The 23705-nt window shown below is 45.5% G+C and overlaps 1 protein-coding gene across 1 annotated transcript in view; it reads left to right on the top strand.

Moving 5' to 3' along the window:
• Positions 1-22457, top strand: part of LOC310771811 (uncharacterized protein) — a gene marked incomplete at both ends in the record, with an annotated part of 32300 nt that extends 9843 nt beyond the window's left edge. Inside the window, 8 exons of the mRNA XM_083664326.1 lie at positions 342-427; positions 904-965; positions 1503-1741; positions 10592-10838; positions 11309-11429; positions 13422-13563; positions 15767-15916; positions 22358-22457. Of these exons, the coding sequence (XP_083520452.1) occupies positions 342-427; positions 904-965; positions 1503-1741; positions 10592-10838; positions 11309-11429; positions 13422-13563; positions 15767-15916; positions 22358-22457 (1147 nt within the window). The remainder of the gene's footprint in view (positions 1-341; positions 428-903; positions 966-1502; positions 1742-10591; positions 10839-11308; positions 11430-13421; positions 13564-15766; positions 15917-22357) is intronic.
• Positions 22458-23705: the final 1248 nt, after the last annotated feature.

Raw genomic sequence — 23705 nt, 5'->3', positions numbered from 1 at the left:
TCAGTCGTCAAGTGTGTGTTTGCGCTGTGGTTCTGCAGGTATCTAACTTCAGTCGTCAAGTGTGTGTTTGCGCTGTGGTTCTGCAGGTATCTAACTTCAGTCATCAAGTGTGTGTTTGCGCTGTGGTTCTGCAGGTATCTAACTTCAGTCGTCAAGTGTGTGTTTGCTCTGTGGTTCTGCAGATACCTAACTTCAGTCATCAAGTGTGTGTTTGCGCTGTGGTTCTGCAGGTATCTAACTTCAGTCGCCAAGTGTGTGTTTACGCTGTGGTTCTGCATGTATCTGAACCACAGGATCTAACTTCAGTCTTCAAAGTGTGTGTTTGCGCTGTGGTTCTGCAGGTATCTGAACCACAGGATCTTACCTCGGCTGAGCAAGCAAAACAAAAGCTCCCTGAGGAGGATGTCAAGGCGCTTCGGACTGAAAGGTGAGAAAAAAGAGAGAGAAAAAGACGATTTTCTCAACTTTTCCTTCTGACAGCAGCGGCTTGTGGAGTGAGTGAGTGAGTTAGTTAGTTGGTTTTTATTTCTTATTTCTGTCACCCCAATTCTGGCCCATCCCACATGGGATTACAAGACACCCTTTTTACAAAACATACATCATCGTAGTATTAGGGGGAGAGAGGGTTCACAGTTATTCACACACAAACAACCACAGGCTTTTTACTGTTTCACCAGTGGCAGCTGTACTGGAGCATGGGGGATACAATGCCTTGCTCAAGGGCACAGCAACAGGTTTTAAAGGAGGGGAGAGCACTAGTAATTTAATTTGCATATCATTCCCGTTCTTGCTCACGTTTTCTGTTGCTCTCCAGTATATATTGTCTAATGAAGTTGAAAGGCCTTGAAAAAAATGGCAGCAATTTAAAACCTGTTGTAATTTTTCCTCTTTTCTCCATTTCAGACGGAATGCTGATGTACACACGAGTCTCTCCTCCTGTCAGAGTACTGCGCAGCAGAGAGGAGGTACGGACTGGAAATAATCTCCAGATTTTATCCATTTCAATTCAAGCCTTTGTAAGACTGAGGTGGCTATGGCTATTGGTTTGCAAAATCAGACTTGTGATCATAAGGAGAACTTCAGGACCACTGCTCTGAGCCCGTTCCATGGATGGAAACTGAAGCATTATTGAAGTTGAAACTGATTATAGAAATCAAATTCATGGTGCTCTTACCAAGTTTTTATCCTATCAAAATCATATTGCATTGAAAAGTCCAAGATATTTAGTTTTCTTTAAGATATTAAATTGATAATGGACTTGACTTGCTCTTCTACATTTAGACTCGAGACTTGACATTAATAACATGGACTTGATTTGGTAATCTACATTTAGACTTGGGACTTGACATTAATAACATGGACTTGACTTGGTAATCTACATTTAGACCTGGGACTTGACATTAATAACATGGACTTGACTTGGTAATCTACATGACTTGGGACATGACTTGTGACCAACCAATCCCTGATTGTACCGATGTTGGATTTAATCCCATTCGCAGGTAAACTCCATCCTGAAACAGTTCCATGACAACCAGGGTCACTGCAGTCACGGCATGTGTCAGCGGGCCATGGGGAAGCTGTTCTACTGGGCCACTATGAGCCGGGACCTGGCTCGCTGGATCGGAAACTGTCCCACCTGCCAAAAAAGAAGCCAGAGGAAGTGGCTCCGCTGCAGCGTCTTACACTGCACCAACCTCTGCGGCCCTGTGGAGAGAGGTCTGGGCCTCACCTTCCATAAGTACGGGACACAACTTCACTTCTGTTAGTCCTTAAACCAGTGTTGTAGTCAAGTCCAAGTCCGATTCGGGTCGAGTCCGAGTCCTGGGCACATTTTCAGGACTCATGACTCGACTTGGACTTGAGCATTCATGCATTCGGATTCAGAAGTTGGAGACGAGGACTTGGACTTATTAATTTATATTAATTTTTTTTTTTTGTGTAATATCATTACCAGGGATTCAGTTTTTCAGCTTTGAGATGATGCTCCAAAAAGTCCTTCAGACTAATAAATTAAGGCTGCTCATTAAATACTTAAATGCTCATTAAATACTTAAATGGCAAATCAACTGAGGTTATAGTAGGCTATTTATGCTGAAACGACATTGACATTAGTAGGCTAAATTAACAGACATAATAATAAGCTTTACAACCTGTCAGAGGACCTCTCTGTCTCTGCTTTTCTCACAATACGCCCGCAGCAGTTTCTTCGCTGATAAGCGCTCCGCTGCATGTTCAAAGCTGAAGCCAACTAGCGATTCTTATCAACCCAACCTTTCCTCACTGAGGCGGCTTCTCATGGCTGTTTGGATCTTGTTCTGGACCATCGTTACATAAAATGAACTGGCCGAGGGATGTCTACGTTGACATTTTGGTCTCTTGTGTCAAGCCAAAGCGCTGTCAGCCGTGGGATGCTGCAGGTGCGGCTTTTGCATGGTGCATTACAGTTTAAGAGCACCTGCTGTATTTTTTCCCTTTTTCACCAAACATTCAACATAACAGCGGGGCGAAAATATATAATATTTAAGTCTATATTTAAGTTGTAGCTTATGGCAACATCACTGGCTATAGGTCACACAATATTTGGCTATTTTATATAAGGAATTTATTTATTTGACACATTTCCAACCGGCTACTTGAGCCGGTGACCTTTTAATTTGCCGTCCACGGCAACAAATACCGGCTAAAAGCCTGCAATTTCCAGCTAACGGAATCCCTGATCATTACATTATTAAATTTTGTGCCAAGGCAGTTTGTTCCACCTACATGTGGATTCACGCTCATGTTCAGTAACTCTGGACTCAGACTCAGGTAATGGACATCGACTCAGTCTCTTCTTTGGTGACTCAGACTTGGACTCGGACTTGAACACTGGGGACTTGAGACTCGACTTAGACTTGAGATATAGTGACTAACTTGCGTACAACAATGCATAACTGTAGCAGCCTTAGTTACATCACAAATCCCCTTGCGCCATCATGGCGGCCCACTGGAGAATCAGCCGTCTGAGCACAAACAGGTAAAAGACAGGCAAAAGAGAGATTGTTGGTATACAAGGTGCTCTTGGTAGTGTGTGTGGGGGGGGTTGACAAAAATGGGCAAAAGAGGCCAACTTACTTGACTGGAAGTCTCTTTAGCGGGTTTAATGCACACTTGTTTAGGGGGGGAGATAGTAGAGATGCGTACTAGAGGCCAATTCCAGACACAATTTGCCAAATCAGACAGGGCTGACTAAATGGGCAAAAATGGCAAATTATTGGCCAAAATGACTCAAGACAGGTTCAGCACCATGGAGAGCTCCAGAGTGGAGGAGTGCACACCTGAGCGGAGTTGAAATTAGCTCTCTGGAGAGAGAGAGGCGACTGCATTGCAAACTCTTCGAGCGATGCCTCATGGTGCGTCATGGCTGTGCAGCCCGATACACTGCATGGGTATTCAGCGAGTAAACCTTTAAACCTATAAGTCAGTTAGACAGAAAGTAGTTTTTGGTGGAATAAACCTTTAAAATGAAGTACTTGGACAGAAAGTAGTATTTACCTGTCCTGGTGGAATAAACCTTTAAAATGATAAGTAGTTAGACAGAAAGTAGTATTTACCTGACCTGCTGGAATAAAGAACAAATTAAGAACAAATTCTTATTTACAATGACACCCTGGCAAGAGACAAAGCCTCTTGAAGGGAGGGGGGGCTGAAAAAAGAAATCAGGTTAAATCTTTAAAAGAGCAACAGTACATAAACCATCTAAACACTTCAACATAAACAGATAAAAGTAGTGGTACACATACAGCATTTCCGACATACTGTAGCTAAATGACAGCAGCATGCAGACATTTACAAACCCAACTAGTAGCACAGCAATATTAAAAAGTTAAAAGGACAAAGGGACACACATCCAAATATACCAATCAAGCAATATACAGTCACAACATTTGCAGCGTATATTCCAATTATACTCACGACAACAAGCAGAACAGTAGAACAAGAACAGAAAACAAGGAGTAGCATACACATGCATTAAGACAGACACGCGAGAGGCAAAAAGCAAGATAGCAGTGGGAGGGACAACATGAAAGGGACAGACACCAATCAGCCAACAGAAAGGGAGTCAAGTCAAGTCAAGTCAAGTTTATTTGTATAGCCCTAATTCACAAGCATGTCCCAGAGGGCTTCACAGAAAATAGGTCTACCTAATTCTAGCTGACACAACAGTAGCAAATTACAGTAGTAATGATAACACATTGAACAATTGATAGAGAAATATAGAAATATAGGATAGAGCAGAGGAGAGAGCAGGAGAAGGGAGGGGGGAGGGAGAGCAGGGGGATGTGGGGGAGGAGAGATCAGGGAGAGGGAGGAGGTGGGGAGGGAATATGAAATGTGGGGGAGGAGAGGATAAGGAAGGAAGGAGAGGTGGGGAAGGAGCAGGGGAAGGGGGAAAGAAAGAGAATGGGTGACATGCTTTAGAATAGTGTGGGGGGAGAGTTCAGGAAGGGGAGGAGGTGGGGAGGGAGAGCAGGGGAAGTATGAGAGAGTATGTGGAGAGAACAGGGAGAGGAGGGCTAGCTGACACAACAGTAGCAAATTACAGTAGTAATAATAGCACATTGAACAGTCATATGATAGAGAAATATAGAAATATAGGATAAAATGGGTGCCATGCTTTAGGGTAGAATGGGTGCGATGCTTTAGAATAGTGGGGGAATAGTGGGGAGGAGAGATCAGGAAAGGGAGGAGGTGGGGAGGGTGCAGGGTAGGGAGAGCAGGGGGAATGTGAGAGAGGAGAGAGCAGGAAAGTGATGAGGTGGGGAGGGAATGGGAAATGTTGGGGAGTAGAGGAGGTGGGGAAGGAGCAGGGAAAGGGGGAAAGAGGAGAGAGCAGGAGGGGGGAGGGAGAGTGGGCGATGTGGGGGAGGAGAGAGCAGGGAGAGGGAGGAGGTGGGGAGGGAATGGGAAATGTGGGGGAAGAGAGAACAGAAGGAGAGGTGGGGAAGGAGCAGGGGAAGGGGGAAAGAAAGAGAATGGGTGCCATGCTTTAAAATAGCAAGTTGCAGGAGTCAGTAAGAATGTCCATAATAGAGTCCTTGAATGCTGACTTAGCCATAAAAGTGTCCAGTTTGAGTGTTTTCTGTAGGTTGTTCCAGTCACTGGCAGCAGCAGACCTGAATGAGGTTTGACCAAGTACAGCAGGCCAGGCCACCGGGCATTGGCCCGACGTGCCCGATTATGCAGTCCACGCCTGTCTGTGTGTGAGAGAGAGAGGGAGACAGGGGCAGACAGGGTGCTGTCTGTGACAGCCTGTCGCTGTCCATCTGCGGTGGTGCTGAACCGAGGGCTGTGCCTCGGTGCTGAAACATCTGAAAAGGCCTGGCTGGCAACCTGTTTTTTTTCTTCTTCAGAACAAGCTTGTCTGTAAAGTGGCTTCACTGTAGGCTTTCTTGGACATAATATTACTTGGCTCAATGAGTGACAAATTGTGTTTTCGGATATAGGGGCTATCAGCTATTTTACAGTTGTGACTTAAAATGACTTTATTTAATAAAGTCAGTGGTGTGAGTGTGAGAGGAATTCAATCAATAGACAATAACATTGGTGTGTTTAAAATGAGATATTCCACTAAATATGGCTAAAACAGAGATTCAAATATGCAAAAAAGGCAAATTTTTCTTCACCGCCGGCTGCAAGGCCCCCCTAAAAGCTTCGCCCCCTCTGGGCTGATAGGGTCGCTCCGCCCCTGAAGTACAGTGTTTGTTTTTGGAATCTTTAGGAGAATGTGTTGAGCAGAGCGTGTATTGTAAGCGGTAGATGTAATTTGCAACAGGTGACACAGGTAGGGGGGGGACAAGGAGAGTTTTGTAAATGAGCGTGAACCAGTGCATATTACGACGGGAGTGCAGAGATGGCCAGTTGACAGAGGAGTAAAGGGTGCAGTGGTGAGTGTTGAAAGGGGCGTTGGTGGCAAACCGGATAGCAGAGTGGTAGAGGACATCAAGTTTATGGAGTGAGGTCTTGTATGCAGATCTGTAGACTACATCACCATAATCAAACATGGGAAGTATTGTCATTTGAACCAGAGTGAGTTTATCAGAGGAAGTGAAGGTGGAGCGCATTCTGTATAAGAAGCCGAGTTTGGATTTGACCTTAGACTGTAATCTGGTGATGTGGTGAGAGAAAGACAGAGTGCTGTCTAGCCAGATCCATAAGTATTTATACTCCGTGACCTGGTCTAGAACAGCCCCCTCAAGGGTGGTGATGTCGCAGCCAGTTGGGGGTGCAGCAGAACCCCTCCTCCCAAACCACATGACCTTGGTCTTGCTGGTGTTAATCAGGGGGTTGAGGGAGGAAACGGCCTGCTGGACCTTACGGAAGCTATCCTGGAGTGAGGTGAGTACTAAATCTGGGGAGGGACCGACGCAATAGAGAACAGTGTCATCAGCATAGAGGTGAATAGAAGACTTTATAACCGAGCATGCAATATCATTTATATAAATTGAGAAGAGTGTGGGGGCGATCACTGGGGTACACCCTTAGTGATGGGGAGGGGTTGTGAGAGGAAACTAAGTGGCTAGACAGAAGTCCTGAAACTGTAGCCTCCGGTACTGCAGAAACATTGTATAGACACAATCACAGACCTGAGGACCTCCAATATGGCTGCCTCCAATATGTCACCTGAAAGCCCGCTATAAGCAGTGTTTCTCAACTGGTGGGTCGGGACCCAAAAGTGGGTCGTGGGGCCGTTATGAGTGGGTCACGGCTGTGTGCATGAGAAAAAAAGTTGACATGGACAGCTTTACTGTCTTTCACAGTCTGTAGAGGGCTAATTTTTAAAACCAGAGTGAACTGCTACCATAGATACTAGATGTTAGGCGTGGGTATTCGGACTCTAAGGCAGAGACAGAGGCAAGATGTCAAGTTCACAAGTTTGCAGTTTATTTGAATGGAGTTTGGTCCAGCAGGCCGAAGGAAAGCTGAGGGCTGACAGGCGGAGGTCCAGGCAGGTATAGGCGGGGAACAGACAGGCGGAGGTCCAGGTAGGCACAGACAGGCAGCAGGTGCAGGTTGGAGCAGGCGGCAGGAGTCCGGGCAGGAGGAACCTGAACAGGAGACAGAGGTCAGGCTGTGTATTCCCAAGGAAAAGGTTAGGCTAGGCAGGAGCATTAACTGGAGATAAACTGACATGCTGTGAGTTTACAATCTGGCGCTGTCTTGGAGTCTGGGCCGGGTATATGAAGAGCAGACAATTAGTGATGTGATGAGTGGCAGCTGTGGTAGCTGGGGCGCAGCTCCCACACACCTGGCTCCAATCCTATAATCAAAACACAAAGGGAGGGGGGAGAGAAACTAGGAGGCAGAGGATGTTGAGGGCATGACAGTACCCCTCCCTCTACGGGTGCCACCTGGCAACCGCCTGGCTTGGTCAGGGTGCTGGCGGCGGAAGTCCCGGATGAGTGTGCAGCAGCTGCACACTCTGACCAGCTGACTCTGACCTCTGACCAGCTGACCCAGCAGCGCTCCTCAGCACCATAACCCTCCCAGTCGACCAGATACTGGAACCCGCGACCCCGGCGGCGGACATCCAGGATACGGCGAACCGTATAGACTGGACCGCCCTCCATCATCCGAGGAGGAGGAAGGGCGGCTGTGGGAGGGGCGAGAGGACTGGACCGAACAGGTTTCAATCGGGACACATGAAATGTGGGATGAATTCGTCCAAGGGAGGAAGGCAGCTTAAGCCGGACAGCACAGGGATTAATCACAGTCTCAATCTCATAAGGGCCAACGTAGCGAGGAGCGAGCTTCCGATAGTCCACCTTGAGAGGCAGGTCTTTAGAAAGAAGCCATAACTTCTGACCCGGGACGTAGGCGGGGGCTGGAGCACGGCGACGGTCGGCCTGGACCCGGGATCTGGTGGAGGCTTGGAGCAAGGCGGCGCGGGCACGCCTCCATGTAGCGCGGCAGGGCGCATCTGGGCCTGGACAGAAGGGACAGCGATCTCCTCCTCCTGGACTGGAAACAGAGGAGGTTGGTAGCCCAGAGAACAGAGAAATGGAGACATACCGGAAGAGGAGTTGGGGAGTGTGTTGTGGGCGTACTCCACCCATGGCAGCTGTGAGCTCCAAGAGGAGGGGTTCGCTGCGGTGATGCAACGAAGCGCTGCCTCCATCTCCTGGTTAGCCCGCTCCGTCTGGCCATTGATAACATGCAATTTGGAATGTACACAAAAACAAACAAACTCAAACAGAAAACAAAAAACAAATAAACAAACAAACAAACAAAAACAAAACATAGAAACACACACACTCCGACATCACAACGTGGTGAATGTTGTTGTTGTTGTTGTTTGTTCTGTGGGAGACCAGCCGGGTGAATCACCCATCGCCCCTGACCTCGTCGAGGTAGGCCAGAAAAGGGTCCCAAACAGCTAGAAATCTCCCGAGTGAGTTGGTCCTTTTATTAAGAATCTGAGTCTCTCCATCCGTATAACAGAGAGCATGTCCGTCAGCCATAGCTGGAAGGAGGTTGGAGAGGGGGACTTCCATTCCTGTAGGATGGGTTTCTTGGCAACGATTGTGCCCTGTGCCAGAGACTGTTGCACAGCCGTAGGGAAGTCCAAGGAGGACTCTGAGCAGCCGAAGATGGTGAGTTCTGCCTCTGGTTGAAGGGTTATTTTGTAAGCCTTAAGGCCGTTTCACACCGGTGCGGATTTTCGCGCGAATATTCGGCACGGAGATTCGCAACAAAATGTTTTAATGAGTTGCAATTGAACCTTGCACACCGAGGCGGAACATTCGTGCGGGGGTTTATTTTTCCGCACGGACTTTGACTTCCGCGGATTTTCGGATGCGGCAAGATACGTTTGACCAATGAAATCCTTTATTTACAACTGACGTCACATTGTAGTATGGAGCTGCGCTGCTGTTTGGCATGGTGATGATTCAATTTGTGTTCATAGCCTACTGTAACGTTACAGGATATCTATAGCCTTCCTAGCGTGAACGTCCCCCCCAGTTTCGCCGTTTGTTTACAAACACTGATCCCTCGTATATCGTGATTTTTTTTTAAAGCAAAAGACGGTAAACAAAATAAATTGCATGAAAATGCTCACCTCAAACACACTGCCAGTCGTTGTTCAGGGTCGATAGGTTTGCGGTAGTTTGTGTGTTTCCTCATTATGTGAGGGGCTATCATCCCCAACAGAGCCTCAAATTGCTCAACTCCCATTCTGAAATAGAATGCCTGAAGCGACTGTGATACAGGCGCTCCTCGACCAGCTGATGAAACTCGCCATGTTCTGTGCGCCTCTCTAAAATTGGGTGAACCCAGAACCTTCTTTTCCTCTTTCTCGTTTGTTTTCTCAGCAAAATGAGGAGCAGGTCGTCATCACTGCTACTACTACTGCTTGACTGCATTGTGGTCTCTGCTCACTGTTTTTCCGCCGACGGAAAATGAACGTGGGAATGCGAATAATTCGCACCCGGACCTGTGTGTATAGTTTGCAATGCGGAAAATCTGCACGAAATTTCGCATCGCATATCGCAACGCATTCCGCACCGCACCAGTGAGAAACGGCCTTTAGAGTACCATTCAAATACTCTGGCCCAAAATCCGTTCAGTGAAGGGCAGGACCAGAAAGCGTTAGACAGAGTGCTCTCCGACACATGGCACCTGTACGGCAACCATTTTAGGGCACCCTCGTCCGTCAGAGTATAGGCTATCGTTCCTCAGTCTAAGCGTTGTCAGTTGTCATGTCTCCTATAGTAAATCATCGAGTGTGCTCTGAAACACCTTCAGTCCTCACACGAAAACGCTGTCATTCTTCCTGCATTACTGTTTCACTCCTCACGCGTCAGTCATCGCACAATACGGCGTCACTCGTCAATCATCAGTCCTCACTCGTCAGGCATCACTCCTCACATCTCACATGAAATGTTGTCATTCCGCCTGCCTCACTTATCACTCAAACTAGCTGTCAGGCATCACTCCTCACCTCTCACACAAAAACGTTGTCGATCCTCCTGCAGACTAGCTGCCTCCATTTTCAGCCATAGGGGGGCCCCGGGAGTTATATTGTCAGGGATCCCCTGGAGCCAAAACATTAGAGCACTGAGGTAGAGTGGTAATTTGTGTTCAGCAGGATAATCTTCAGAAACGTGAATCACTTTTATGCCTTTTGAAGTGTTTTCTGAAAACCGTGTTGAAAAAAAATGCATTTACATTTCAAAAGTCATAAAAGTGAATCACGTTTGTGAAGATTATCCTGCTGAACACAAATTACCACTCCCATAAACTTTTGTTCACCACAGACCTTATTTTATGCATTTAAGTGAAATCCCCATTATAAAACCCCATTAACTTTTCCCCTGAAGCACCAACATGCTACTTCCGGACTCTGCTCTATAAGGTCTGTGGTTAACAAAAGTTTTGTGTTCAGTAAGATAATCTTCACAAATGAGGACCACTTTTATGACATTTTTAATGCGATTTTCACACTTCAAAAGTCATAACAGTGTTACCGTCCATGTTTTCCGGACTCATTCCTGCGGTACTCCATTATTTATCTACCAATCCATCCATCATCTGTCCTTACCTCCAGGTTTCCTCATCACGACCCGGCCCTGTTAGCTCGATGGTTGCAGAATGTGGGCCGGTCCAGCTGGCACCCACGGCTCCGCTCCTCCGTCTGCTCGGCACATTTCACAGATGACTGCTTCCAGCGCAGCGGGGAGAGGGTCACCCTGCAGCCGGATGCCGTGCCCTCTGCCTGCATCCCCAGAGGGCCACAGGCCCAGTCCACACCCACCCAGCTCGACCCCGTGCACCAGGTCTCCGCCCAGGCACCGGTACTTGGGGTGGAGGGGAAATCGATACAGCATTAGTATCACGATATTTTGTGTGGCAAAATATTGTATCGCATGAATGCAAAGTATCGCGATATTGTATGATAGAAATTGTCAGGTGCATGCAACATTTCTGACAGTCTGGTCAGTCTGTCTGCTTGACGATTTTGCTGCAATAAAAATGATCGAAGTGAGATGAACAGACTGGAAGCTATCTCATTAGATAAAACAGATGTTGACAAAGTTTTCCTTTGTGGACATCATTTGCAGTGGAAAGGGTTAGGGTTACACCTGCTTTACTTCCTGCGTTACCACTTCAGAACGGTTGCTGTGAAAAGACGTTCGGGTGACGGGGGGTTTGGGACTACCAGGAAAGATTCTGGATGGGGACATTGGGGAATATTAGCGGGTGGATTTCTGAAAACAAAAACGTGCAATGATTATATTCTCCTTATCTCCTACTCTGTGAGCAGATGTACTTTGCCAAGTACGATGCGGCGGAGCGCTACATCCGCACTGCGGTCTATCCTCCAGGACTCAACTATGTGGAGAAGAACACCTTCAGAAGGTTCTGCAAGAAGTTCATCATCAAAGGTACGTGAAGCCCTCACCCTTCATCCAGACAGACTTAGACAAACTGCCTTATCTGTACACAAACAACCCTCAACTGAATATACGTATAGAACCCACACACACACACTTGGGGCTCATCCCACATAGCCTATATGGCCCATTCTTTTATCGCAAACAGACTGGGATGTGGCGGTTGAATGACGTCACATCTGTTTTGTTAGTGTTCCATTTGCAGAAAACTGGGAGCTGGGAAATTCACTGTTGAATTGTGTAGTGGCTATTTGTCCTTTGTTAAACAATAAAAAATAAAGAAAAAACTAAACATGTTAAAAATCAAAGCCACTGGGACCAGGAATGAATCATATCTTACGCAGGGAAAAATAAGTCAATTGTCCAGGCAGGCATAGCGTTTCTGTTGATTTATTCACCATTTTCCAAGCAAACAGACAAACAAAAGATTGCCGCCTCTCTTGCCCTGGTAAAAAACCATAAACCCCTCCCGGTGCCTTGACTGAGTCTACCTGTATGCCCATATAAGTAAGTTCACCTGAGTGCACCCCAGCTGCCAGCACCTTCAAAATAAAAGCTTAATAAGTGCTCAAATTAACCAAATAATTATACTAATACTAATCAACCCAATTTAGCAATATTATTCTACAAAACTAAATAACAAAATAAATGTTTATTATTAAATACCACCAAAACAACCAATAGCTCCAACAAATTGTGTACATCCGTTTAAACGAGTCAGATCTGGTTGCTAGCCAGGCTAGCCATCATTAGGAATAACAGTTGATAACAAGGTATTTTGCGCATACAAATACTGCAGCAACATGACCACACAGATAGAAGTTAGACAGTGCTGTGTGTACAGCTGATTTAATGAGACACAGACAAGACAGAAGTGCTAATAAACAGTATTTACTACGATTTTAACTACTGTTGTTGCGCACGAGCACTGGTGACGTCACCGTTCGAGCTCATGACCTTTGAACGGTCACATTCCCATTTCCCAGTTTTAAAGCAATGCCCCAATAGTTCAGCTCTGAAATGAAGCACTGCTGCCGGTGTAGGTACAGGATCAATCTGGGAACTTTTATTTGAAAAATAGACTCTGGGACAGCCCTACCGTTTTTCCCAGCTTCCTGTACAGCGCGCCTCTCCTGCCACCGCCACTTCCTTTTCCGCGTCCATTTCGGCTATTTGCTAATAACGTTAATGCATAAACACACTGCATAGAAGACGTCAACTCGTCTTACAACAACAGTGAAAAATTACTGGAAAGGCGCGGTGCAAGTTGCTATTTAGACTGTAAACAGTGGAGCACGGACGGTGGCTTTTTCGTCCACTCACTGAGAGCAATGCTCTCTTTTTCAGGAGTGCCCTGTTCACATTCACATACACACATTCATACCTGGAAGCTGACCAGTACAACCGCAGTCTGATCTGCTGGCCACTGATCAGCTCCACTGGAGCGGTTGGGGATAAGGGCCTTGCTCAAGGGCACCTCAGTGGTGGTAATGAGGGAGGGGCAAGCGCTTGCCACGCTCCAATCTATTGGTTTGAATCTGAACCACCAGTGGTTCACACCAATCAGCATCCTATGAGGCAGCTACGGGCGGGCTTTAGGTGTGACGACAACGAGAGCAAGCCCATGATAGACATGATAGACAGATGGTTCATCCAATCACCTGCCAGGTATTTTTTCAAAATGCCTGCCCTTTGAAATGCTTTCCCTGGCGACTGGTTCCAATATGTTTATGTGAAAACAAACAATCTGGCAGTGTCAGATTAAAATTATTAGTATTATTACAAAAAACTGGAAATAAACAGTCTTTATCAATTCCGAGTCTTCGTCATGAATGCTCAAGTCCAAGTCATCAGTGCTCAAGTCCAAGTCGAGTTGCAAGTCCTGAAAATGAGTCCAAGACTCAGACTCGAGTCCGACTCGACTACAACACTGGCTGCTGGAGCCAATGTGAATTCAGACTAACACCTCCCCTGGTTTTCTAGACGACCGGCTGCACGTGGTGATGGGAGATCGGGTGCGCTTGGTGCTGAGGAGCAGACAGGAAGTGGAGGGGGCCATGTTGGATTATCACACAGAGCTAAACCACCTCGACCTCAACAAATGTCTCCGGCTGCTCAACGAGAGGTGCTCTCCTCTTTCATCATTTTACATGCACATTAATAAGTCCATTATTCCAGTAGTTTCCTCAATCAGATGAAGGCCATTATTACATTATGAGAAACACAATTAATACAGCTAGTTTTTGCTCAATTAATGTCATTCATGCACAACTTAAAGTCGAGCTGAAATGAAAAAGTACTTTTTAAGTATTTTAGATCATATCCCTGGTCATAGAGTGCACCTATTTAAAGGACGGCTTTTCCGTGGGGGATATGAATATATATTAAATCTCACGCCCCTAAGGTTTTCGAATCCGTTGAAATTTTTGAAATTGGAGCTTCACTCCCAGAGATATCAAGCATCTCTCACATATTTTTTGGGCCAGCCGACGCGTTTCGCGTCATCTGGCCCAAGTCCGCCTTGCGGAAGTCGTGCACCTATGAACTACAACTGTTGTGAGCCATGGTCCCGCCTCTAGAGGTCCTCCACGCCCCTTCAGAGGTCTGAAGAAAAACAAAAAGGCAGCCATCTTTTTCGACCGCCTAGCCTGCTGTAGCTAGGCTAGCTTTCCATAGCTCCTTGCAAAGAGACGATTTTCTCGGGAACGGAAGCACGGACAGACACGTGACTGGCGGCATTGGAAAGCTCGTCAAATTTTACATCTAGTAGTAGGTGGGTTGAAGTAACGAAATCAACGCTGAGCAATGTACCCGTTTTTACACACTTTTACAGAAAATAGTTACAACATCAGATGCGCGTAACTCCTACGAAAATGCCTTAAAATGCATGAAATTTTTTTTATGAAGACATCTCCCGACATATATACTTCAGTTTAAATTTCGTGCAATTTGGAGGCAATTGATTTTCGATTTATTTTCGATTTATTTCTTCTTCTCTCCATGTCTTCTCTCCATGTCTTCTTCTTCTTTGAGTTTTATGGCGGTTGGCAAACACATATGTGCATTACCGCCACCTACTGGAGTTTGATATCAGCCAAACGCCTGAGGGGTGGGCATGGAAACGAAGGCCACGCGAGCCCAGTGCATTGTGGGAAATGTAGTATTTCGAGTCCCCGCACCTCCCCCCCACCACCCCCCCCCACACACAGAGTGGATTTCTGGTGATATCTCAGGCTGTAAACAACCAATTTCAAAAATTTCAACGGATTTGAAAACCTTAGGGGCGTGAGATTTAATATATATTCATATCCCCCACGGAAAAGCCGGCCTTTAACAATGTATGCCAAAAAGAATAACTAAATAAATTCAATTTCTTTGGTTTTTCCACATCAAAATTCAACCATGTTTTCTTCATTCAAAATGGAATCAGCAAGTACTATCAAATTTCGACAACTGTCAAACAATCTCCAACGAAAAAACAGGAGAGCATGCACATCTACGAAAAGTCAGGTGCTGGACAAATGAATAATAATTAGAAAAACAAATAGAGTCCGCACACTGGATTTTAAAGGCTCCTGGTCAATTTATTTACGTTTCGATCCCAAGGATCTTCGTCAGAATGTAACAATCTCCAACTGTCATTCTCCATCAACTAATTTTTCTGCAGGGGGGATGGGGGTGGGGGGTGGGGGGGACAAACATTTACGGCCCCACTCCCAGGTGTCGTCCTCTCCCTCGTCTCCGCCTCCGGCAGCTCGGGGAGTACGCCTGCCTGCTCTGGTAATGGGGGAGATGAAGGGGGCGAGTAGTCCTTCACAACTGAATGGAGGTTAACATTAGCAAGGCTAGCGTACAACTCATTGCTGTCGGACTCCTTCTTGGTTTGTTCTGACGCTAGTGACGCACCCACTTTTCAGCTGTACAATTAAACCCCAAGCGTTTTGTTCCGCCTCTCTAGCGGCCTGTTGACCAGCCAATTTCGTCCCAGTCTCTGGTCCCGCTTTCAATCAACGTTTCACTTGGAAATACGTCACGTCACGATAAGGAAGTTAAATACTCTGGAATGCCATTTCAGCTCAACTTTAACTCAAATGAACTCAACTCAACTCTCATTAACTGTCAAACTAAATGAATGACTGCAAATCTGTTTACCGTTTTCTGATATACTACTGATTTTCTAATGATACAAAGCTGGTTGAAGATCAGCAGGGTGTTCCTTTAAGTATTAAAATCAAAGTATTTGGCAAAAGAACAAAAAAATCACAGAGACACCTTCTTTCTGTAGTACTGTACATCAATAACATGTATGGGCCGACCAACACCACCAGGTTCTTCTGGAAAACCATGAGGCCCGATGTGAAGCGCTGGATCCACAGCTGCTCCCACTGCTCCAGAACCAACAAAAAGAAACCCCCCAACCACCCAGAACCACAAGGTCCAGAAAGAGGGTCCCCACAGATACATCTGGACTTAGACAGGTGTGTGTGTGTGTGTGTGTGTGTGTGTGTGTGTGTGTGTGTGAGTGAGAGAGAGAGTGATCATGGCAAAGTGTGGTCCTGGAGACACGTAAGCCTCTTCTAAACATGAAGTCTGGATCATGTCCGGCTAGCCAGAGCAGGATATTTTCCGGTTTTACCTTTCTAGACATGAGGGGCCCTATCTTCCCAGTGGCCTTAGGCGCAAAAACTGGCGTTAAACGCAAAAAAACGCACCTTGCGCCTGCCTCGGGAAGATATACACATGGTTTTAGGCCCCGAAATGCGCCGAAGAGGCGTGGCGCAGTGCCAGAATAGGCCAGAATGGGCGTTTCGGCCTTAAATACCGGCCTAACGATATCTTCCCACCTGGCGTTAATTTAGCGCTTTCATTTAAACTTTGCGCTTTTGAAAACCAGGCCTTATTCAGTGCGCCGCGGATATTCCACGCACAGCTCTCCTCTGCCGATCTCACACTTTCTCCCCCTCTCTCTCTCTCACTCCCTCTCTCTCGCGCTCAGACAGGCACAAAGTTGAAAGATGAAAAAAAAGTTGTTATACTGTACGTAGTATAACAACATGACAGTTTTGTATAACATGACAGTTTTGAGCCCCTGTCATTCAGAGGCTGTTGCATCATCCTACCTGTGCAGTGGGGGAGAAGAAAAGGCGAGAGAAAACAATATCATTCTGCCCAAACAAATGTTCGCTGTGCCGGCTCGCCTACCAAAGCCAAAGCCACACATGTGAAATCTCCCAGCATGCATTGAGGCTAATACATTTGGACAATAAATAGCAACCAAATGAGCCTAAATAGATAGAAAGGTAGATAGAAATAATGTTTAATGTTAACACATTGACTGCCAGCCGTTTTTTTTTTGCTGTAGGTAGCTTTTGCCAAGCTGTTTTTTTGAGGATTCTGGCTCATTTTACAAGAGCCGAGGATTCTTTTCTGCTTGGAGTTTGTCAACACAAAGTTCACAAAAGTACTAATAGAATGTGTGCTTTCTCTGTCTAAAAGAGTTAGTTTGTAGACTTAGTAGTTATGTAGATATTAGCCGTTGAGTACAGCATGGTTTTAGCGTGTGAGACAGGAAGCTGAGATAATCGCAGTTTTGTGAAATTCAATCAAACACGCAGAACAGTCACTTTAACCATTTATTTTTGGCATCAGTGAGAGATCAGACATCCAAACAATATAGTTCCGAACGCCCTCTCCTTCAACTCCTCCCTCCGTGGGCGTGTCTAGTGGCTTTCAGCCTGCGTTTGTCACAAGTGAGTGCTCTGCTGCTGGGAGCCTGGCAGGGAGTTTGAGCAGCCTGCCTCCCTGGCAGCGAGTGTGGATACTGTAGGTCTCACTCGTCTCTTGGGTTTGAGAGCCCCGATGAAGCCCCGTGCGACTCTAGGCTTTATGCTGCCCACCATGGACAGTAGCCACACAGTCCATTTCAGGAAACCCCCACCGCAGCAGCGCGAAACCGTCCCCGCCGGCGCCTACAGTATGAGAATGAGGCTCGTTCGTTTCTGACTGTAAAATCGCCAAGCCATTTCCTTGATTTCCTTCCTTGGAGGAAGCAGCCGCGGGAGGCGGCTGCTTTTGGTTGACTTTATATCTGTCGGGAGAGGACCGTCGCCACCTAGCTGGTCGGTAAAATAGATTATACACATTCAATACTTCCAATATCTCCATAGGAGACGCGGGGGGCATTGATCCACGTAGCACCGTCAAAAAAAAAAATATTTTTTTTTTGACGACTCAACTCGTCGGTGGCAGTGAACAGCTGGATTGTGTTTGACGACTCAACTCGTTGTTGGCAATTAACGTGTTAACACAACATGCAATTGTAGAACATTTCAATATTGGACCAAATAAAACATGGAAAAACACAACCCTATGTGTTCCGTAAAACACAACCCTATGTGAAACATATATGTCATCCTGGGGGTATATATATCCCTCGCAGATTTTACGTGATTTAGATGAGTGACAGCCGTAACGCGGTTGTACTGTGATGTCCTACTGTGATGTCCGCTCCAATAAATTGAATCCTACTTCACATTTACTTTTACAATAAAAACACATTTATGCAATGACTTTACATAATGTAGGCTATATTTATGTGCATCATCCTACCTGTGCAGCAGGAGAGAAGAAAATGTAGCAAAACGATATAATTCTGGACAAATTTTCACCAATCTAATCTCATCATGACATAGGGATAGGCTATTTTCTTCTAGCCGATGCGTTTAGAACATTCTTTTCACTTTGATCTTGCTATAGTGTAGCGTATTTACATGCTTGCAGTATTTAAACTGCAGCGAGATTGGTTTTTGAGAAGCATAATAATATGGAATAATATATATGGAGACAGCCAGGGATGAAATAGGGAGGGGGGAGCTCAGAGCCCTCGGCTTTTCTGAAGCTGGCCTGGATCGCTCCGTGGAATTGGAGCTTAACTCATTGAGTGCCAATGACGACAATCGTCGTCAATTCAAATAGTAACGTAGAGTGCCAATGACGACGATTGTCGTCAATTGCGTTTTTTGACGGTGGGACGTGGATCAAAGCCTGATACATCTCCTGTAAAAATTTGGGGCATGTTGAATGTGTATAACCTATTTTACAGACCCATTAGGTGGCGACAGTGCTCTCCAGATTAGAGAAAGGTGAGGAAAAACAGCAGAAGAAGCCCCGTGATGAAACGGAAACCGCATCGGTATGCATCGATATGCATGAAGCATAACGTTAGCTGTGCCTGCAGCAGCCAATCTGCTCCCACAATTGAGCCCCTCCGTGTCCGCTGCGATAGCCCCTCACATGATTAGTTGTGGAGTTGTTATTATTCTCAGTTGGAAGCGCTGGGAGCCGGTGACAAATACACGCGGAACGCTGTGAAAAAGCTGGGTTTTCAGTGCAGAGCAAACGCAGCAGAGAGCCACCAGATCCACCAGAGACACAACCACGGAGGAGGGGTTTGCAGTTGAGGGTAAGGGGGGGGGGGGGGGGGGGGGCACGCAGGGCAGCATACAACACCGACACAGACAGACCCAGACAGCAGGCTCGATGGACAGATTGGCAAGCTAGAATATCTGATGCCCACCAGCAGTAAATCAAGACCAGCAAGAAAGTGTAGGGTCTGCGCACGCAGGGGCCAGCGCTGCTGGTTGCAGCTAAAAAATATTATTTTGACAAACAAAATTCCTTTGTTTTCACTGTTTTATTGAAGGAAATTATTTTTGAGGTGTCACTACATCAGAAAATATTAGCTTCAGAGTCAGTGATGTGCTTGAAATGCTTAATTTCACAAAAGGCTGATTATCTCAGCTTCTAATTTGAAACGTCTGTTTTTGGTGAAAACAACCTATCTTCTCCGGCTGATAACTAAAGAACGGAAAATGATATCAATAAACTTTTTTTTGCTGATGATACAATAGAGTATCATCGTTCTTTGGGCGTGTTCGGTGTTTACATAGTAATATCACACAATATTCTGTGGGCCTCGAGAAATCACTGAAAACGCTCTGAAAGGGCTGGCACTGGGAGCATCCGTCTTCCAAAAGTGGCTGGCACTCAATGAGTTAAAAGGGAAGCTTATGATTCGTTTACTGCACTTCTCCAATGAGCAGGTTGTGCATAATTTTACACTTAAAAGGCGTGGTTATAATGCTTAAGGCCGCGTGTAGCGCCGATAGATACCAAAATATCGAGTGTGCCGGTCCACGCCCACTAATCTGCTCTGCGTCTGGCATTGGGCGCAGTTCATAGCCCGATGCAACGTTCATAGGCCGATGCAACGATAGAGACCCACGAGTCTGTGTTTAGAAACAGCTGGAAATGGTCCGTATTCTCTCTGCCGATAGCGAGTAGAGTGGGCGGGGGGAGGGGGTGCGGTAGCGTGTATCGATAAAAATAAATGTGATATGGAAACGGCTTTAGCGAATCTGTAACCAAACTCCATTCAAAAACATACCGTTTTAACAGAGGATCCATTCCAACCATTCAGGCAATAACGAGGGGTGGCAATGTGCCAAAAATGAGCGCTTGCCTTTCTTACATCGCCCAACAGCCGCCCAGTCAAAATAGTGGTCGCACCGATGTCAATCACTGTGGGTGATTTTACAAGTGGCATTCAAGTCATATCTGACTAGTTTTCAATTTATTTCTCCCCACAAAAGTTAGGCTATAGGCCTATGTCTCGATATAGGCTGATGCAACTCTTGCATTTTTACATAGCCTACAAGACAGACAGGTCGGGAGGAAAATAAACAATTCAAGCCGTTTGCAGCACTTGAGGAAACCGTGAGTTTGCTCGTTTAATTTGTTGATATAAGCGATTGCCCGAACGATGAATTAATTAATAGGCTACGTGAATGTTAGCGGGTACTTTAGCCTATGCAGATCCCAACTAACCAGATGTGGGATGAAGAGTACGTTTGTGTGGGACAATGTGGGACATGTTACCGGTGCATCGAGGTAGTCTAAGATGTTGATATAAACGTCTATCTAACTTAAAAAATAAACATTTCAATTCTGCCCCTTAGCTCATAACATACAGTATGCTTTGCCCTCTCGTTGATTCAGTAGCACATAAGAGACTAAAAAACTAAAAAACTAAAAACTTAATATATTTTATTTAAATGCAACTTTCACAACTCTGACCTGATGACCGCTGCATCCATGGTATTTCCATGATATTCTAATTTTTTGGAAAGGATCTGTGTGTGTGTGTGTATATATATATATATATATATATATATATATATATATATATATATATATCTGGGGACCCCTAGAGACCCTCAAGGAACCCCTAAGGAACCCCTAACTTAAGAGAAGTGTTTTCAGCTGCTGTTACCTTATCTGTGTTGGAATCTTGTTTGGGTTTCAGTAGGAACGTATCCATAGACTGGAAAGCCTCCTTTTGAGCAACACGTTTCTTGTGAGTCTCGCATTGTTTGTGTCGTTTCACGTCGTATTCACCTCCATGTGAAACTGAAAACTGACTCTGGCAAATGTCGCAAAAAACTCTCTGAGAATCGCCTTGCACTGGCTTCACCCACGGATAGTTTCCCCAGTCCTTGTTGTAGCTGCATTTCCTTTTCTTTGCTGCTGTCGCAGTTTCCTCCCTTTCCTTCTCCATGTTTCATAATATTCCGCATCAAATCTGCAGCATATCGGCTTGCTGTTTGTTTCCGCGTCGTTGTCGGTGGGCGTACCCTAACGTGCATTTGATCCCAGCCCCCGTGTACCCCAGTTTGATTGACATGATGACATCAGACACAGCCCGCCCCCGTGATGTTAGTCCTCCCTCCCCTTCTCCACACAGCCAATTCATATAACCCACATTTTATAAATGCGCATGTGAAAACTGGAGCCTGCTAATCAAAATGCGGGACAACGTCTCAATTTGCGGGATGCGTGAAAAACCGTGAAAATGCGGGACAGTCCCGCACAAATCGGGACATAATGGTCACCCTATATGCAGTAGGCTATAGTAGTAGGCTATCATCTCCTTGTTGCATTTTTAAACTGGCAGATGGGGGACAAAGAGACGATTAAACTTTTACTTGTTTACTCACCTAATTTGACTCTCTTCCAAATAATCCAGCCACGTAACTAACACTACGTCCATTCATGAAAATAATGATCACTGGGAGATTAATGGTTTGTAAAGTGCCCCACCACCCGCCCACTCAGACATAACAGCTACATGATCCGAAACATGAGCTGCCGGTGTTAAACAACAGCCGGTAATAATGCGGATCCTGTACTAGGGGCTCAGATGGTCATGACCCGCACTCGCGGGAGTGCGCATAAGGCGGCTAATTGTTTCTAAACATGCAGGCCGACCGGCTAGCAGCTGGTTATAATCCGGATCTCACTGCATGTTTAGAAGGGGCTCTATTGTAGCAGGAAGAAAACGTTTTTAGTACTTTGTCAGGTGTCTGCCTGTCTGTCTGTGGACAGATTTGGATTTTGCAAACGCGATAGCGTCAGAATGGTGCAAGATGCAGTCACAAAACTTTACAGGTGTGAAGTTGACATAAGAATTAAGGTTGACTTCGAAAATGGGCATGATCCGAGCAAGGGGGCCTACCCCCCCACATTAGCCCCCCCCACTTTACGCCCCTGGCTCACATACTGTTTTTTTTTAGTTGGCTGATGTGAGCCCATCGCAAGATGGTCTAGTTATTTTTATTATTTATTAATTTTGTCCCCATATTTCCAGTTTATTTGCCCTGGGTGCTGCACAAAATCTTTTTGGCGCTGCACCTAATTATTATAATGACTGGGAAAACCCTGGACTCATGACTGGCTGTTGACCACTTGTGTTGTAGATACTAGTTATGTAATGTTAATGTTAATGTTTGAATTTGTTTGAGGTCATGATCTGTCTGTCTGTCTGTCTGTCTCTCTCTCTCTCTCTGTCTCTATCTGGTCAGTGGAAATGATGAGGATGATGATGATGAAGATTGTGTTATTGTCAGTGGTGATGATGGTGATGAAGAGTGGCAGCCAGCGATGCCTTCAAGGGACACAACGGTCAGTTCCTCCTCCAGTCCCTCTGTTGTCTATGCTTAATTTGAACCATTATGTATTTAAGGTTAGGAATATGCTTGAATTCAAATGTACTCCTTGAAAAAAGCTTGATTTTCAACATAATTTAGACTTTCATCTACACAATCATTCGTGTAAACCAAACATCTTTTAACATTTGAAGTCGCCATACATAGCTAGATAAGTCCTCTATTGATCCCTTACTCTGGAAATTCTAAAGCATTAATAATCATGATCAAAACATACAATCAAAGTTAATATGAACAGCTGGTAAAATGAAGAAATGAATATGCATTGATGGCTGAGAGTATAAAGGACAGGGTTTCTGCTATATACATTTAGCAGCAGCGGCCCCCCCCTGCTGCTAAATCTTGGTCCCCGCTGCTTCAAAATAATATGAAATGTTGTGAAAAAATGTCATGAAGTCAGGGCCTGCTACTTCAAAGAATTTAAAATATAAGATAGCTTTGATTTGTTTGACTTTTTTGGTCACAGCATTATTCCATTTGTGTTATTTTATAGTTTTGATGTCTATTCTTTTTTTAATACTTTTATTTTTACATCATTTTTGCAAAGACATGTAACAGGAGGTCAGGAGAGGTCACAACATACACAGCACATCACTTTGTACAATACATTTTGACAAAAAGAAAAAAGTAAATGTAAAACGGGGTAATAGCAAGAGTCATTTCACTTAACAGGCATGTCCAACGTCTGGCCCAGGGGCCGGCAGGATGTCCCTGGCAACCCTTGTCTTAGAACAGTCCACAGACAGGCTCCAGGCAGAAACAGTGGAGAAGAGGCTGATGTTCCACCTCGTCCGTTCTGTCCCCCACTCAAGAGGGCCCAGACCTCTCCGTTCTATGAGTTAGGAAAACTGTCCATTTGTACCAGAGTGATTCCCCTTTTTCTTTTTGTAACCTCAGACTAAAAGTTAGTTGCTCCATTCTGTGCAGTTGTTCTACAATGTTTATTTTTTTTTTCTTTTTTTTCCCCCCGATTTTTTATCCCATTTTTATCCCCATTAGTGCTAATTTTATATATTTATCCTGGTTGCTACTTCATCCTCTGTCGCTCAGGGAGAGCCGAGACTGATTCCATGCCTCCTCCGAGACATGGGCAGTCAATCAGCCACTTCTTTTCACCTGACAGGGGAAGCTTCTTCACCGGTAGGACATAGTACGTGGAAGGGTCACTCTATTCCAACCAGTTCCCCTCCCCCTGAACAGGCGC

The sequence above is a fragment of the Poromitra crassiceps genome, assembly GCF_964638095.1.
Source record: "Poromitra crassiceps genome assembly, contig: HAP1_SCAFFOLD_1308, whole genome shotgun sequence".
In the NCBI taxonomy this organism is placed as follows: domain Eukaryota; kingdom Metazoa; phylum Chordata; class Actinopteri; order Beryciformes; family Melamphaidae; genus Poromitra; species Poromitra crassiceps.
The sequence above is the reverse complement of the archived record's forward strand: the minus strand, read 5'-3'. Positions and strand labels throughout refer to the sequence as shown.